At 39.0% G+C, this 18,171-nt stretch overlaps 1 protein-coding gene and 1 pseudogene across 4 annotated transcripts in view; one reads left to right on the forward strand and one right to left on the reverse strand.

Annotated features, from left to right (window-relative positions):
* VCL (vinculin) overlaps positions 1–17,806 on the reverse strand; it is a 95,796-nt gene extending 77,990 nt beyond the window's left edge. For all 4 annotated transcript variants that reach the window (XM_054572538.1, XM_054572540.1, XM_054572537.1 and 1 more), the window contains exon 1: positions 17,523–17,806. In XM_054572538.1, coding sequence (XP_054428513.1) covers positions 17,523–17,690 — 168 coding nt within the window. In that variant the 5' untranslated portion in view covers positions 17,691–17,806. The remainder of the gene's footprint in view (positions 1–17,522) is intronic.
* Positions 9,343–9,677, forward strand: LOC129069707 (small nuclear ribonucleoprotein G-like; annotated as a pseudogene).
* Positions 17,807–18,171: the final 365 nt, after the last annotated feature.

Genomic DNA, 18,171 nt, shown 5'->3' on the forward strand with positions numbered 1-18,171 from the left:
AGACCTTCATTCTTTTATTTTCATTCTTTCTTTTTACTAACTGTGCACTAATCCTCTATGACTCTATTAAGGTGGATAGCTGGGCTCCCACAGGCTATTAAAAAAAATCATGGATAAAAACATGAAAAAAAAAAGAGAGAGAGAGAGCTAAATATTGCCAATGAAAATTGGGTCAACTTTACCACCTGTCCTATCTGTCTCATACATGTTAAAGAAATAATAATGCATGTGAATGTGCTTGATACACCATCAAAGTGTTTTCAAATATAGAATGTCTCTGTGCCATAAATGTTTAATCCCTAAAGTATCCCAAAGTCTCCACCAACATCAAAACACTATCCATCTTCTTCCTCACTGTCCTCTAACCAAATCTCCTTTTCTCAAAGTACTATCATTTCACAGAATTTAAATTATACTTTTTTTTTTCCTGTTTTTCCACTTTAATAGGTAGAATTGCAGACACACTTTTTCTTAAGAGTTGTAGTTCACGAGTATGCGGAATTTCAATTACATTGTAGCTTTTGTCTGGGTATATAACCACCATTTGTAACATTGTCCCTATAGAAAAAAAATAACTAAACCAATTTGTGAATGAATTTTTGAAAAGCAGCCCATTTTTTATCTTAGGATAACTGGGACCTAGACCCTGTCCTGGAAGACATCATGGAGTACTGGAAAAAGAATTGGGCCTTCGGAATGAATCTCACCTTGCTCTGCTATTACAAACTGTGTGGTTGGGCAAGTAACTTAATCTCTTTGAGCCTCACTCTTCTTATCAGTAAAATGGGAAAAGTAAAATTTCTCCCAGGGCTAAAGGACATAATACACATGTAAATCACCTAAAACTGGGCCTGGAAGGTAACAGGTGCTGAATAACAGTCCCTTTTTTCTCTCCCTCTGCTGTTGCTGTTGCAGTGCATTGCAGATATTTGTGACTTCCACTTTCTCCTTAAAAACACATTTCTAACAAGCAACCAGAGCTCAAAATTCAATGTTTTATAATATGAATATGTCAGTTAAGAGTGTCAATTAAAATGCTCATGGGGGAAAAAACTCTATGGTACCTATACTAAATAAATCCTAAAAGTTTTGCCTTTAGGTTTTTCTTCTTAATGTTTTTACCTTTTCTTTTCAATTCCTACAAAAGTAATCCAGTGTGACTACATATGAACTGAGTACAAACTCAGTTCTAAGCTTGCTGAAAAATGAAATAAGAGAACAGCTGCAGCACATTCAGACCAAACTGGTGGAGAGGCACAGACAGAAACAAACAAACAAACAAAGTTACCAACTATCCCCAGCAATACTAGTTGTTTTTGTGCCCTTTGCAGATTGTACTTCATCACTGCTTTGCATGTAATATTAATAGGTTAGACACAACTTGGTATAATCAGGAGAAAGACTTTCACAGAAATAAGTTTATTTCCTTCCGTTTCACTTGCTTACTAATGTGAAATATCAATACTGTAGGAAAGATGTTGATCAGTTGCCACAGACAAATAAACCCATTAGTAAATTCTCGCTATTAGTAAGTATCTTAGATAACTCACTCAGTTGAGCAAAAAGAAGAAATAGAATTAGTCAGAATTGAAGGAATTACACTAGCAAGAGAGTCAATTCATCTATCTAGTTTTTTGTTTGTTTGGTTTGGTTTGGTTTTATGTAAAATATTAAAGATAATGCTAGCAAAGTGCCTAAACACTGTAACTATAATCCTCTTATCTTCAGTCCTTTCTAAATATCAAGTTCAGTCCTAATGGTTCTTTATAGAACACCAAAAGGATATGGTTCATAAACGGAAATAGCCCCAAATTTAGGGTTTATATGGAAGATATAATAGCAGAGAATCCCTGGAGATTGAGAGAAAATATGGAAGGTTTTCATTGTTGAATTTGATTTTAAAGTGTAAATTCCTACCTAAGCAGCAAGTTTCTATAATCCTAGTAATTAATTAATAAATATAACAAAGACTTAAATAATCATCACACAATTAGGTAATCCTCCTTAGGACAAATCCAAGTTCTCTCCCTGGGGTGTGCACACTTCATTAATTGCTACGTGTATATGATACAAGTAAACTCCCTACAAATTCCTCTATATAGCTGATCACGCAAAAAAATACTACTCAGCTGTGGTGTATTTTCTTTCTCTTTCTTTTTTAATAGAAGAGATCTTAAAGTGCACAAGAGTACACAAGAGATCTTGAAGGCATACCTTATATCCTGACATCTTAAGAGCAACTCATTCTTTAAATTATGTCCTGCGAATTCTGTGGAAGACAATGTGCAGGTAACACTTCTTCAGGTGACACAAAGATGCACAGTGAAGAAGTTTATGGAATAGCATCAGGACTACATATATGACTCCAATAAGTGACAACGGGGAGGTATGACAGCACTACTGAGAGCTGGTGGACAGAGAGCTCAACCAGTTGTTGGGGAAAACGCAGTCATCACTATTAGAGCTGAGCCTTAAAGCATGGGTAACATTTCCTGTGGGAAGAAGGCATCTTAGATACAATGAAATGCAGCATGTGCATAGAAGAAGACAGACAGACCAGAGTTCATGAAAACGCCATGCACTCATTCTCATTGGGCTATTACAGGCTTCCTGGGAGGGGCCCCATGGTGGGGGAGGACCAACAATGGATTCTGATTTTGGCTTTTCCATTGCCAAAGGTGGAGAACATCTGAGATACATTTTCTAATTTTTAAAATCAGAGAGCTGGATTAGAACATCTCTGAGGTCTATTTCCAGTTTTATAAATTTATGATTCTAGGTCCAGGGTTGGAAACACTTTCTATACAGGGGAAAATAGTAAATATTTTAGGCCTTGTGGGCCATATGATCTCTGTCACAACTTCTCAACACTACTGTAGTGTGAGAGGAGTCATAGAAAATAGGTAAATGATGCCCTGGCCAATATGGCTCAGTGGACTGAGTGCCAGCCTGCAAACTGAAAAGTAACTGGTTCGACTCCCAGTTGAGGCACATGCCTGGGTTTCAGGCCAGGTCCCCAGTCGGGAGTGTGCGAGAGGCAACCAATGGATGTTTCTCTTGCTTATCCATGTTTCTTTCCTTCTCTCTCTCCATCCCCTCCCCTTTCTCTCTGAAAATATATAAAATCTTAGGAAAAAAAGAAAATATGTAAATGAAAGGGTATGGCTCTGTCTCAGTAAAGCTTCGTGTATATTGAAACTTTAATTTTATATAATTTCATATATATAAAATCACAAAACAGTACTCTTCTTTTAATCTTTTTATTTTTGTAAAGATTTTATTAATTTTTAGAGAGAGGGGAAGGGAGGGAGAAAGAGAAGGAGAAAAACATCAATGTGTGGTTACCTCTCACGCACCCCTTACTGGGGACCTGGCCTGCAGCCCACACATATGCCCTGACTGTATCGAACCAGCGACCCTTTGGTTCACAGGCTGGTGCTCAATCCACTGAGCCACACCAGCCAGGGCCGTTTCAATTTTTTTTTTTTAACCTTTAAAAATGTAAACACTATTCTTAGCTCCTGGACAGTACAAAATTTGGCTTACAAGCCATAGTCTGCTGACTTCTCCACTCCATGGAGAAATAAAAACAGAAAGAGGATAGGATTTGATAGCTTTCAAGAACTAGAATAAGATAGACAACAATATTGTACTATAATTATGTGTATGATAAATAATACAATGGCAACCATATTACAATACATAAATGTATCAAAGTAACATGTTGTATACCTTAAATGTATACATTATATGTCAAAAATATTCAAGTTTTATAAAGAGCTAGAATAAGAAATTTAGATTAATTTAGAAGACAATGAGAGGAGGTACAGGTTTCTGAGCAAAAAAATGCTGAGTTCAGATCTGTCCTTAGAAAACTTACTTGGCAGTAATGGATGGGAGAGAGAGATTAGTAGTTAACTGTCAATGAGGGATAATATTAAAGCCTAATCTAGACTGGTAGTTTTGAGGAAGGAAAAGAAGAAAAAAGAAAGGGAAGGGAAAATCAACAGAGCACTACAAAAAGAAAAGGTTTATTTATCTGGCAAACATAATTTTTAAGAAGTTAATTTCCATACAAGAAGTGGGGAGAGGTGACTTTACATCCCCATTCCTCAACGCCATCAGGACAGCCTGCGACTGCACAGACTAATGCAGGAATTTGCCTTTCAGTGGAAGCTTGAAAACAAACAACCCACGTTGGAGCTTCCGGTTCAAAGATAAGAGTTTTCTGGTATATGTTAGGTAAATGGTAGCATTTATTGTTTTGGTTTTAGAGATGAAATAGATATAACAGTCTTAGAGATGTTTATTTATTTATGGTTCATTTTACTCCAGAGAATTGTCAGCAGCCTTTTCAAATTAGGAAACAGTGTTCATTGCTGTACATAGATATATCATTGCCCTCAGAATTTTAAAATAACTCTGCTGACTGTGACTCAGAATTTATATCTATCTTTTCTTGCTCTAACAGAGGAAAGAACTGCAGTGCTACAAATAAAACCGATTCGACCTTACTCTATCTACCAAGTGCAAGTAACCCTGCTCTATGGGAGCACAACATGCTTTCTAGAACTCAAATTTAGAAGGTGGGTAGGGTCAGAGGAAGGAGAGGTACAAACAGATATGCACATAAGTAGCTCTAATTCATAATATCTGGTAAGAAATATAGTCAAGCCTTATGGAAACACAGCACGGGGAGAGATTAGTATCAACTGAGCAGCCTGGAAACAGCTTCATGGAGAAAGTGACATCAACACTGGTCGAACTTTAACAAGAGAGGAAGGGTAATTCCAGGCTATGAGAATAGTGCAAACAATAACAACAAAAAGATGTGGGGAAATATGGGACTTATCTTTTTTTTATTTCATGAAAGACAAAGTGAGAAAGTCCACTATTTTCTAACTAGAGTCCCAAAGGGAGAGGAAAAAAAATGAAGAATGAGGCAAAAATTCAAAGAGTTAATGGCTAAGAATTTTCTAGGATTGAAAAAAGAAATTAGCTCTTAAAATCAGGGGGTCCAAAAAAACCTCAAGACAGTTAAATAAGGTCTTAAGAACCCCAGGGAGATGAATCATGATCTACAGCAAACAACAATTAGACTGATGGCTTATTTGAATGCAGAAACACTGAAACAATATTTTTTTCATAGTGCTTGAAAAAAATTACTACTAGCCTAGATTTATATATCCAATAAAATTATCTTAAAAAAAAGAGGACAAAATGAAGATATTTTCAGATAAACAAAAACTTAGAATGTGTGCCACCCAAAGACCCCACTAAAGACACTAGTACAGAATGGACTTCAGGAAGAAAGGAAATGTACCAAGAAGGCAGATCTGTTCATCATTTCTCTTACATTTAAAAAAAAATAAAAGAATTGACACAAAAGTGAAATCTTAGATAATCGTATGTAAGGAGACAATGGAATTAGAAATATTTTACAATCTTTGTATTACTGAGGAAGACAGTAAAGATGTTAATTAAGACTTTGAAGATAAATATGCATGCTAAACATTTCCAGAAAACCACTGAAAGATTGGCAATATTCTGTATACCTTCCAAACTAGTAGTTATAGTCACCTGCCCATCATGTTCAACTCTATTACTCCCATGATGATAGCACAAACAAGATTCTAGCTCTCCCTTCAGGCAAGAGATACTAAGTTCATCCAGTATCTGGCATAGTATGTAGTCATCAAATATTTGTTCAACTAATTTGGCTGTTCCAGGGTAAGATGAATTCTATTTCACAAAAGCATCATACTTCTCAGCCCTACCTGAAAGGCTGATTTCATCTTATTATCATTAGTGAGTGGCATGACTACACCTTCAGCTATTTTTTCCTTTATAGAAACTAGAACAATGAATGCTTAGGACAAAATCCCAAATCCTAAGCCCCAATTCTTGCTTCTAAGTTGAAAAAAAAAAAAGATATACTTCTCTCTCACTTTTGCCCAAAAGGAGTTAGCAATCAAAAAATTTAGATGTTGTATTCTAATCATGGGAAACTGGCAATCAAAGGCTCAGGCGCCCAAACTGTGAGTGGTATTTTCCCTGCAGTTGGTAAAACTGTATATTCCACAACATATGGAATTCTACTGAAAGCTTTCACTGGCATTTTGCCTTGTTGAATAAAAGTTAGAAGTTATGCTTAGACATTTAAAAAAATCAACACTGCCTTTTCATTAGATTAACATTTAAAATATGGTGTAAAAATCATGGAAAAATATATTATTATGTCTAACACTCATTGAGCTCTTAACTATGTCTCAGACATAGTTCCAAACATTTATGAATTCATTAATCCTCGCAATAATAAACTATGAGTCCAGTACTATGGTTCACTTTGTTTTACAGAGGATGACCATAAGAAGTAGAAATTAAATAATTTCCCCAATATTACATACCTTGCAGATGTCAACCAATGGTAGGATATGAACACAAGGAATTTAGCTCCAGAGCCTTTATTCTTAACCATTATTGTCTACTGCCTCCCAAGTCTTGTCATGTTTGAATGCTAATTTACCTTGTATCTATGTCTTACTTTGTTACTCAACAACTCATACTAGATGCATTTTGCCAAAGTTGGTCATTCTGTTTATTGGAAAAGGAGCAAAACTAATAGAGAATTCCAGATCCATGTTATATTTTTACTTATATTTACATACTCTGCATAATCCTGTGTTGGGCAGGATTATCCAATCTGCACCCTAGGACTCTGCCTCAGATTTCTTCATTCAGGAAACATGAATTGAGTGGTTCTACTACAGGCAATGTCTTGTGCTAAGCAATGATTTATAGCTACTTCCTTAATTGGCAGTTAAGTTTCACCAAGATTCACCCACAGCATGATATATATTTTTCCAAATAAGTGAGAAACACTTTTTGGCAGGGAAGCAGCAAATGGTATTCCCATTTGTTCATCCAACAAATATTCCTCAAGACTCTACTATGTGCCAAGCACTATGACGGGTGCTAAAAATTCAGGGGCAAACACAGAAGAGCCAATGTTTGTCCCTGGGACTCTGTGGGAAGAAAGATGTCAAGTAATTACTAACAACTGTGACAAGCACAATAAAAAAGATTATACAAATCATATGACAGAAGGACCTCTCTTAGTTTTGGAGGCAGAGTCAGAGAGGGTATCCCCAGAAAACTGTCATTTAATATGGAAATAGAGGATTAGGAGAAACTATCCAAGACAGTAAGTACAGAAGAGTAGCTCAGGCAGAGGGAACGGCATCTGTGCAGGCTCACAAGAAGCTCTGCTCTTCGAAGGAAAGGAAAACCGGAGGGCCAGGAGTGCCACAAGATGAGGGTAGCTGAGGCCAACCCTCAACGGTCTTTTCCTAACTAGGAGGCCCACCACCTGCTCACGCTGCTGCTGACCCACTTACATTTTCTCCATGATTCCAGGAAATAAAAACTATATTTCCAGTACTAGTATATAACCCTTTAACATGAATAATTTAAAGCCTGCAATGATTTCATTGGTAGAGAAAGTATAAATAACATAAATTGTTACAAGATTATAAATTTCATCTGTATTTTAACAACTTGAGGCCAGAGACCATATCTTATATATCCTACTATCAGCCTAAAATGTGCATAACTAGAGTCTGATAACTAATTTTGCTATTTGAGAAGAGATAGAGGATAATAATTTGTGTTACTTGCCTAGATATTTTTCTATTTAATATTTATTAACCCAGTCATATATCCTTGTCTGTTTTAATTGGAGGAATAAAAACATGTTGTCCACTTTACAAATAAAAGATGAGCCAATTCTCCAGGGATGGAGGTGGGGACAGACAGAAGGCTGGATATACAGGGAAACCAGATAACAGCGGTCCCTCACTCCTCCACTCTAAGAACAAATGTGCCATTTCTCTTTCTACACAGAAATCTTACTTGTGGGAATAAGTTAAGCTTATTTCAAAAGAAGAAATGACTTGGACTTGGATTGTGGCCAGCTGCAACAAAATTCAGCTGCTTTCCCCTAAAAACTCATTCAACCAGAAACGTTATCACTGGGAAATTCTCTAAGGGCCAAAGACTCTATGTTCTGCAACTTAACAATATTTGTAAAACACTCTAGTACTACAATTCACTACCTGTCATCCTCAATACACACACACATCCCACGCTCATAACAATCCAAAAAACTGACTTCTGACAGAAGTAACAAAAAGTTTTTTGGAATCTAAAAGTCCAACTATGTAACCAACATAATATCATTTATGAATCTTTGTTTCTCTTTGTGATTACATAGGCATTTGTATACAGCAACATTTGAGGGCAAGAAAAATTCTCACCATGCCTTCCAATGGAGGCAAGGTGGTGAGCTATCCTCATCGTCATGAAATAGCCTAGAATGAATCACTCGTAAAGCAAGTATCAAAACGCAACACACCTATGGAAGGAAGACCACAAGCAAAGGACTGGGATAAGCACAGCACAAGAAATATCCAGAAAAATATAGCCCTCCAGAAACCAAGTCTTAAAGGGAGACACCCTAAGGGAGTAGGGAGAGAAGGCGAAATAAAAAACAACCAGATCAATCATTTCCATATTTCCACAGGGGTGACCCAGCATACAAAAACACAAAATCTACGAAGCTTTTACCAACGAATTGGAAAGAAAGCGATTAATCCCCAACTTCTATATCTAATTATACAAGTTTCCATTACAAGTTTATCCATTACTTTATCATACCCTCTCCCTTTGTTGGCACATAATGCACACAATAAAATAGATTTAATCAACTTAAAGACTCCATATCTTTAATAAGCATGTTGAGATTAGAAGTTCTTTCAGGACTTAGCCCATTATTTTGAAGTTACTTCTTTCCACACTTAACTGAAACACTTAGCTAAGTAGAACATGGCTCCCTAAACAGCACATGACAGAGAAAGTCTCGGGACATTTTAACAGATTGGGTTTTCTCACCTTTCTTTGCAATTATTGAGCTGGAAAGTGAATTACAGGGTTTTAGGGTATATTTCGAAAGGCGAAAAAGCATAAAAGCTGGTGCATCTATATATAGTTAAGTTTGTGTTTCTACCCAGGGAAGCACAGGTTGGTTTGGAGAGAAAAGACAAAGAGAGTAAAACACAAATCAAATTCAAAGAGACTGAAAAATACTGAGAAACATTGAGACTGACACTTAAAACAGATTTTTTAATTTCAACAATGAAAATGTAATACTCTTGTAATAGGTAAAATTTTGTTCTTTTTGGAAGATGATACAAAGGCTCAGCATGACAAAAAGTGATTAGTAATAGTGTACTGTTCAATAAAATACTCTACATTTGGAGGCATCTTTGAGCTCACTGAGTAGACACCATGAGCAAAGCTCACCCTCCCAAGTTAAAATATTTATGGATAAGAGGTTATCATTGACATTAAATCGTGGCAGATACATCCAAGGAATATTGTAGAGATTTGATCCCTTTATAAATCTTGTGACAGATGAATGTGTGGAGATGGCAACTGGTGGGTAACAGAACAATGTTGGAATGGTGGTAATACAAGCAAATAATATCATCATGTTAGAAGCCATGGAACAAGTTATAAATAATGGCTGCATTCGCCAGAGAAATCAACTGCTCCCACATGTCCCCTCTCCACATCACCTGTTTTACTATAATATAAAAACCAGGTCGTGCCCTGGCTAATGTGGCTCAGTGGATTGACTGCCAGCCTATGAATCAAAGGGTCGCAGGTTCAATTCCCAGTCAGAGCACATGCCTGGGGTGTGGGCCAGGTCCCCAGTAGGGGGCGTGTGAGAGGCAACCACACATTGATGTTTCTCTCCCTCTTTCTCCCTCCCTTCCCCTCTCTAAAAACAAATAAATAAAATCTTTTTTAAAAAATCAAGTTGTGTACATTTCATAGCAAACTTTTTTGTTAAACTTTTGTAATAGTCAAAAAATAAAATTCTACATTATTTTGTTATATGAAAGATAAAAACATTTTAATTATAATGATAAAAATACAAATGAACAAAAATTCCCTACTTACATATTAATCTCAGCTTCCTTTCTATAAAATCTTTTTGTAAACTGTTAAGAAGAAATAGGTAAGACAACCTTCCTCTCCAAAATGATCCCCAATGAAACTGAACAAGTACTAAAATGGCTGATAAAACAGGGAAGCAGCCGCCTAGATTCAAAACTTGCTGTTAGCTGTGTGGCCCAATATACCCAAACACATTGCAAGAATTCTACAGGATTAGTGTACAGGAAAAATGAAAGACCCCAACGGGAGATCCTTTGACTAACATATAAGCCTTCCTCTGGGTGTTTCAGAGTGTTATTATAGACGTGAACTTTACTCCTTAAAACTCACTCTGAAGTATTTATAATATATAGCACTGAAGTCTTTAAAAAACATTAAATTTATGTTTTCTTCTTCTGGTCCTGTCTATGCTGCCTGAAAGCAACATGAATTGAGAGAATGACCCTTCCTCATCGAGAGTCCTGAGCATGGAGCATTATTCTAGTGAGAAACCTTGCTAATCTCTGACATTTGCTCATCAGGGACTGCTTCTTCTTTTGATATAGATTTAATGCTGGTTTACATTGTAAAAATATACTCCACTGTCATGACCATGATAAAAGTTCGATGAAAACGCTAGGGCCAGATCAGCCAAACAGTAAGAAAGCAGCAGATCAACTTCGTATCTTTGATTCCTGCCATGGGGTTCAAGGAAATAAAGATCTTTTACTGAGGAATTCATGGCTCCCAGCATGATATTACAGTGTAACCAGCAGGGCTCCAAATGAATATATCAGCATTTGGTCTAAATTGTTAGATATTAAAAAGATACTTCCAATTTAAAAAGAATACAAAATTCCAATGCCACTTTCTGATAGGAGGCAACATATTCTCATGTTATGAATTTAGTAAGTGGCCTGCATAGTTGAAATGACTCAGAAACAGAGAACCACAACCCAAAATAGCCTGAACACTTTGGTTATCTCAAACAATGGGCATTTAGCCATTTGTTCCTTCCTCTTAGTATAGATTCTACTTGTTTCAGACAAAGCCCGTTATGAATTTCATAAGACTGCTCAAATTCAGCTATACCAGATGTTGGAAAGCCAGGGATAGGAAATATTTGCTACACAAAAATTCTTATTCCAAGATCTTGTACCTAAAAAATGAATGTTATGCATATGTTTATTAAGGGGGAAAAAGTTATATTGTACACTTATGACCAGCCTGGTACTAGAAATAAAGGAATGAATACAACAGATAGGGTCCCTGCCCCTGAGGAATTGCAGTCCAGGGGAGAAGACAAACACTGACCAAGAAAGATGAACATCACAAGAGAGGACATACATGCTATGCTGGACTGTAGACTGTGGATAATGAGGATATTCCTACCCTACACCCTTCCTGAGCATACAGTAGACCAGAAAGGTGTCGGAAGGCTTTGAAAATAATGATCCTTTCAGTTGTGACATATATAAAACATAAGCATTTTATATGTATATAAATGACCAGTAATTTAAAAAGTATATAAAATGACTACTTTTTTAACAAATATACAAGAAATATTAAAATCCAAATAAGTCCCAAACCAATAAAAGTATTTGCCTTAATGCTACCCTTACTCCTGGACTGTAAGAGAAGGAGCCTGCTTATACTGTGGTCAATACTTAGGACTTTTTCTCTTTTATTGTCTGCTTAGTATTATACCAGTGTTATTTATAAAACAGCTTTAGAAAAGCCCAACTTACCACTTTTATGATATATAAATAAATACTTAGATCAGGGCTCCATTAAAATTATAAACATAGCTGTAGAAACACAAAATCTCCAAAACTCCTCTGTTCTATCGATCACATGAGTAAATGTTATCTTTGGAACATAGTTCACATCTGTCCCATTCTTGTATCTCTTTTGATCGAGATAAAGTTTTTCAAATGAAACTTCATGATTGTCCAAAAATCCACAAACCTACCTTAAACACTATTTAAATACAAAATTATTTTAAAATCCTACAAACCTACTTTAAATATTATTTAGTTCCAGTAGACTTCAAGCTAAGCAGCCATCTATGCTGTAAAAAGCCTTTATCCATTTTGCAGGCTTAAATACTTTTGTGCTGCTCTGTACCTACCTTTTTTTTTTTAATTAAAAAGAAAGAAATGCTATGAAATTGAATGTCACTAAAACAGAACTCTACCTTCACATCATTCTTTTCACATAGACCCTTCACACAGGCCATGCCAAAACTAGGCTTTAAACAGAGAATCTTGCCAAGGCTCTCTATGGAAACTCTATGGCTAACAGCATTCTTGCTGCTTCTGATTCTAGGTGGAAAAATTCCACTGATATTTAACAACTTTGTTCTAAGTGGATATGCAATGGTGGCATGAAAAAAGCACAGGATCCACAGTAAGAGAAACAGTTCGAGTCCAAGCTCCGTCACTAACTAGCTGTGCCACTGTGGTCAGGTCACTTGATTTCTCTGAACTACAATATCTTCTTCTTCTGTAAAATTAGGACAATAGCAATGTCTACCTTAAAGAATTGCTATGAGACTATGTATATAGATGAAATTATTTAAACTATAAAGGATTATACAAATGTTATTACTTTATTAATTTGCCTTAAATAGGAATTATATGTTTGTTTTAAAAACTGGAAAATACAGCCCCGGCTAATGTGGCTCAGTGGATTGAGCACAAGACCGCAAACCAAAGGGTCGCTGGTTTGATTCCCAGTCAAGGCACATGCCTGGGTTGTGGGCCAGGTCCCCAGAGAGGGGGTGAGGGGGTGAGGGGGTGAGGGGGTGAGGGGGTGAGGGGGGTGCAAGACACAACCACACACCACACCCTGATATTTCTCTCCCTCTTTCTCCCTCCCTTCCCCTCTCTCTAAAAAAATAAATAAAATCTTTTTTTAAAAAATGGAAAATAGAGAAAGTATTAAGAAAAAAGAATCACCCACAGGCTTATCACCCAAATACTATTATTTTAACTGAAATAAGTATAACATCAACCAAAAGAAATTAAAGCAAAATGACCAAATTAATGGCTGATCTCCTTCTAAGAGAACAGACTTTTCCATCAGTTTAGAGTAAAGACAGTGCTGTTATTTGTCCCAGAGCTGGTCCCAACAATATGATATATGGGTGAGGCTCATAAAAGTCAAGGCTACAAAAACTCCCAAAATAAATATTTCATGAATCCAAAGAGGTAGTTACAACACATGCCCTCAGATACAATGGAGCAGTCAAAGTGTCTGAAGTCCCATTAATAAAACTGGCATGACTGTATGGGCACAAAGACTGACAGATTTCTATGGGCCACTCTAATGGGACAAAAAGAAAAATTTATATATCATGCTACAAGACAGGCAGTCTAAGACTTATGACTTTTCCCGGACTGCTTACTGAAACCCATCCTTGGAACTTCTTGTACCTCTCCTCTGGTTTTTCTTTCCCACCCTTCTCCCATACTCTCTCACTGTTTTACTATGCATCAGAGTAACTCTCAGTGTTTCTATTGTATGTTTCTATTGTATGGCCTTATTCCATACAATGGAATATTATTCAGCAACAAAAAGAAATTCTAATACCTACTACACTATGGATGAACCTTGAAAACATGCTAAGAGAAATAAGTGAGAAACAAAAGGGCACATGTTTTATAATTCTCTTTGTATGAAATGTCCAGAATAGGCAAATCCAGAGATGGAAAGGGACCAGTGGTTGTCCAGAGGCAGGGATGGGAGAGAATGAGTGGCTGCTAATGGGCATGAGGTTTCTTTTTGAGAGGACAAAAGTGTCCAAAAATTAGATTGTACCAATGTTGCACAACTCTGTAAATATACTAAAACACTAAATTGTACACTTTAAATGGGTGAATTATATGTTACATGAACTACATCTCAACAAAGCTGTTTTTTAAAAAAGCACTTTGTTCAGGATCCTGGGTTGAAAAAGGAACATGTAAACAAATATTCCCATCCTACCACTTCCCTGAGTGTGGAGTAAAAGTACTGATTCAGCTGTGATAAGACATGCATATAAAGTAACCAGACTACTTTTGTTTAACAAATATACATGAAATCACAAATCCAACTGAGTCTTGCCCCCCAAGAAGTAGTTACCTTAAAGAAGCCAAAATGTGGTCCTGAGAATCTCAATAATTCTGTGCCTTTGTTTGGATAGGTCTTTCTACTTGCAAGCCTTTGTTACCACATCTTTAAATGTTCAAATCTCACCTGACTTTAAGGCCAATTCCAATGCTACATCTTTCATGAAGCCTTCCCAATGCTTTCATGAAAAGCAATTTCACATTCCTCTGAATTTCCATGGTCCTCCACTTCCTCAGGACCACTTCAGAGTTTCAATCCAGTATTATACTTATTCCGACCAGTATCGACTTAATGCTTTGACATTAAAAAGGGGTCTCAGTAAATACCTATTTGATAGTGGATGTTGATTGCTTAACAATTGAGAATTTCATCTTCACCTGGTAATTATTAATTTTGGAAATATCCAAAAGTCATTTAGACTCAAGAATGGTCCATGAAATAGTAGGGCTAAGGAATGCCCACTCTGGATAAAATTTTCTTGACCAAAATAAAACAAGACTGATTTGACATATATATGTATATAACCTGTAAGAATTCCCAAACAGAAGCACCGAAATAAGAATATAACCTCCCAAGGTAACTGAAACATAAATTATATAAACTCCAGACTATTTATTCAAAAATGAGTTTCATTATTTTGTAGTGACACCACATTTTTTCCTGAGAGTCCTATTATCAAGTTCTGCTAATTCTTCTTCTACTATGTTTCTAATGTATATTAGTTCTAATTCCGTCTTCATTTTCCCCACCAAACACAAAGTCCAGGCCCTCATTTTCTTAATGAGCAACCAGTTTTAAAAGTCTCCTAATTTATCTCCCTTCCCCGCAATTCCTTCTCTCATTCACCAATATTTATGGGGCCATCTTGTGTGCCAATGTTAAGGGTAAGAACTGAGGTGCATATAAAGAAACATCAAAAAAGGCCCATTCTCCAGAAACAATCTAGTTGGTAACTTGACCCATCTACATAATTCACCACGACACTATTCAACAGTATGTATATGGGCCACAACTGACACTCGTAAATCCAAGCAATGGATGAGTGCTCTGGCCTCCCCAGAACACAGTCTATACCGCCTTCACACACCATTTTCACCCTCTCTCCCACTCTTTGTTCATCTTACTGGATAATCATCTTCTGTTACAGCCCACAGGTCACGCACTGACTCACCTCCAGTTTCTCCACAACTTGCCTCCTGAGCTAACCAAGACCATCTATTTGCTATAACCTGAAAGTGACTTACTCACAAGTACCTTTTGTTCATGACTGACTATTTGTCACCACAATTTTTCCGACTTTCTAATTCATATCTACCACCAATGTTAAGTCCCTTCTTTTGTATGTATCAGGAATCTTGTAACTATACGTAATTTTTTTCAGCTTATAACTGACTGGCCTTACTCCTTTTGTATTTGTCTCACAGTATCTTCTATAGCGTTTCCTAACTAAGGATGTATATCATACCTCCTCTGGAGCTTCTTAAATATACCAAGGTCCTTACCCAACCCCCTGGAAAGCTCCTCAATAAATCTGGGCTGGGACCCAGACATCTTTATTTCTATAAATTCCCACTGGTGATTCTGATGCACATCCCAACCTGAGAACCACTGCCTTATTACAATGTTCCCTATACAGCAGACATTCGATTCTTATTAATTCATGCATTGAAGCTCATAAATAACTTCTCTCTAAATAGCCTAACCAGATAGCAACCCCTAGACTACACACTAGCTCTATTCCAAGTGCAACATATGGTTTTAAGATTTCATTTCCTGAAGTACTCCTTGGAGGGACACTATTACCTTGTCTCTTTACATAGTTTCCTATTTGTTGAAAAATGGAGGCCTGGAATGTAGCCATGTTAGACAACACTACATAAGAATGTACTCTGGAGTCTTAGATTAAAATTAGTTTTAAAAAGAAAAAGAACAATGTAGAACTAGACATTTTGAATGAACTCAGTATTCTTACTAACTCTACACAGAAGACAGGTCAGAAATTTGGTCAATAGTGTTTCCCAGTCTTCCTACTTACCAGTGTCCTGAACTGCCTGAGACAGTTGAGGGGTCCCTGAAAACTGAGGAAGACTTTTTCAGCTGCTAAAGTGCCTCCAGTGCAGTAAAGTGCTCTAATCAGATAAGTAACCTAAGCCCCACCCAGACTCACAGTTGCCTCCCAACTACCCTGACACACACTATTTACAGAGCTCAGGAGCGGAGCGGTATGAACTTTTCCCAAAGCCGGTCAAGTTGTTCCTCACAGGCGGCAGCAGTCTGAGTCACCCACCCAGGGTGGGAAAGAAAAGTGTGATATGCCAGAGGGCTGTTAGGAGGCTGGTCGCAGCACCTCTTTTCCTATTTCAGAAGTGAGCTCTTTCTCCTCCAAGAATCACCTCAGTTATTAATCACATCTGTGGTCTACAGGAGTCTGCAGAACCACTCAGCCACCCAGGAAAGTTGTGGATTGGGGGAGGAGACTCCCGGTCTTTCTCTCTGGCAGGGGCGGCAGGTCCCAGATTCCACAGGCCTCTCCCAGCAGCTCCATCTTGCTTCCTGCCAGGAGGAGGGGCCGGGAAGGAGGACCCGGAGTCTGGAAAGGCCCCAATGGGAGGAAGCCGTTTGACAGCAGGTAAAGCCAGGTGGTAATCTCCAAGGGAGGGTAAAAAATGAAAGGCAGCAGGGTTAAGCGAAAGGGACAAAGGATTGGAGGTCACGAATTACTACATAAAGAAATTACCCGGTGTTTGAGAGTGCCTGGGACTGTGAGCAGAAGTGGAATGCCCACGAAGGTAGGAGGAGACAGAGAAGAGTAGCCAGTAAGACAAGTGGACAAAAGGGCAGGAAGCAAGGGAGCGGTGGTGGGTGAGGCAGGTCTCAGGATTAGGGGCAAAAGTATTAGAAAGGCGAACAATGTGGCTCAAGAATCCCAGGAAGGAACGGCAAGAAATCAGTAAGGGAGCACATTAGCCCATGAGCCAGGGTGGGGAGGCCTAAAAAAGCTGAGAGTAAGGCTGTCAATGTGAGGGGCAACAGCCTGCTGACGGAAAGGGGTCATCAGTCACCCAAACAACTACCATCTATTAAGCAACTAGTGGGGTTCATACGCTGTGCTAAGCAATTTATAATATCACTTCGCTGAATCTTCACAACAAATTCACAAGGCAGGCATTATTATAATTGACCCCATTTTACAGACAAGGAAACTGAGGCCCAGAGAGGCTCAGGGGCATGCTCAAGGTCACAGCGCGGGGGAGTCTGAATTAGACCCCATGGCTGTCTGGCTCCAGAGCCTAGGTACAAAGCCACAGGCAGCGAGTCGCGGGCAAAGGGGAGCCGCGAGGCGGGCCGGGCCCACGGGAATGTCTCCCGCCCCGTTCCGCTCCCCACCCCAGGCCCATAGCGCTCACCCGGACGAGGTTGCTGACGGCCGCCTGCACGGCTGCCACGGGCGCGGTGAGGTCAGGAATGGCTTTGCCATCCACCTCGCCTTCCTCGTGCATGATCACCAGGTGCGAGATCTGCTGAGCCACCGGCTCCAGGATGCTTTCGATCGTACGCGTATGAAACACCGGCATCGCGGCGGCGAGCGGGGCGGCGAACCGCGGGCTTCAGAAAACTGGGGACAGTGGGACTAGGAACCCGCGGACAGACGGACTCTGAGCTGCGACTACGGAGTCCCGGCTTCCCTCGGCGTTACCAGCCTCACTAGCGCCCCACCCCCTCTCGTCAACGAGCCCAATAGCAGCGCCGCTCAGACCAGGGATGCCACTTCTATTGGTCCCGCTTCAAGATGCTCCACCCCTGCCCCCGCGCCTTCAAGGCCCCGCCCAGCCCCGCCCCCATTCCCAAGGGAGGGGCCTGGGATTGGGGCTACGCGGCCAGGATTGCGACTGGATTCCCAAAGCCCAGCGGCAGGCGCTCCTTATAAGGGCATGGTGGGAACTGAGCGTGGGGCTGGAGTTGGTGGCCCCGCCCCACGGGGCCGCCTCCCGCTAGGGCAGTGCGGGTCTCCGCCCCTCTGCAGGATCACCTCAGGTGGGCGGGGTCCCACCCCCC

This window comes from Pteronotus mesoamericanus, unplaced genomic scaffold (genome assembly GCF_021234165.1).
Source record: "Pteronotus mesoamericanus isolate MK-2021 breed Mesoamerican mustached bat unplaced genomic scaffold, CSHL_Meso_final contig_24, whole genome shotgun sequence".
Taxonomy (NCBI): Eukaryota; Metazoa; Chordata; class Mammalia; order Chiroptera; family Mormoopidae; genus Pteronotus; species Pteronotus mesoamericanus.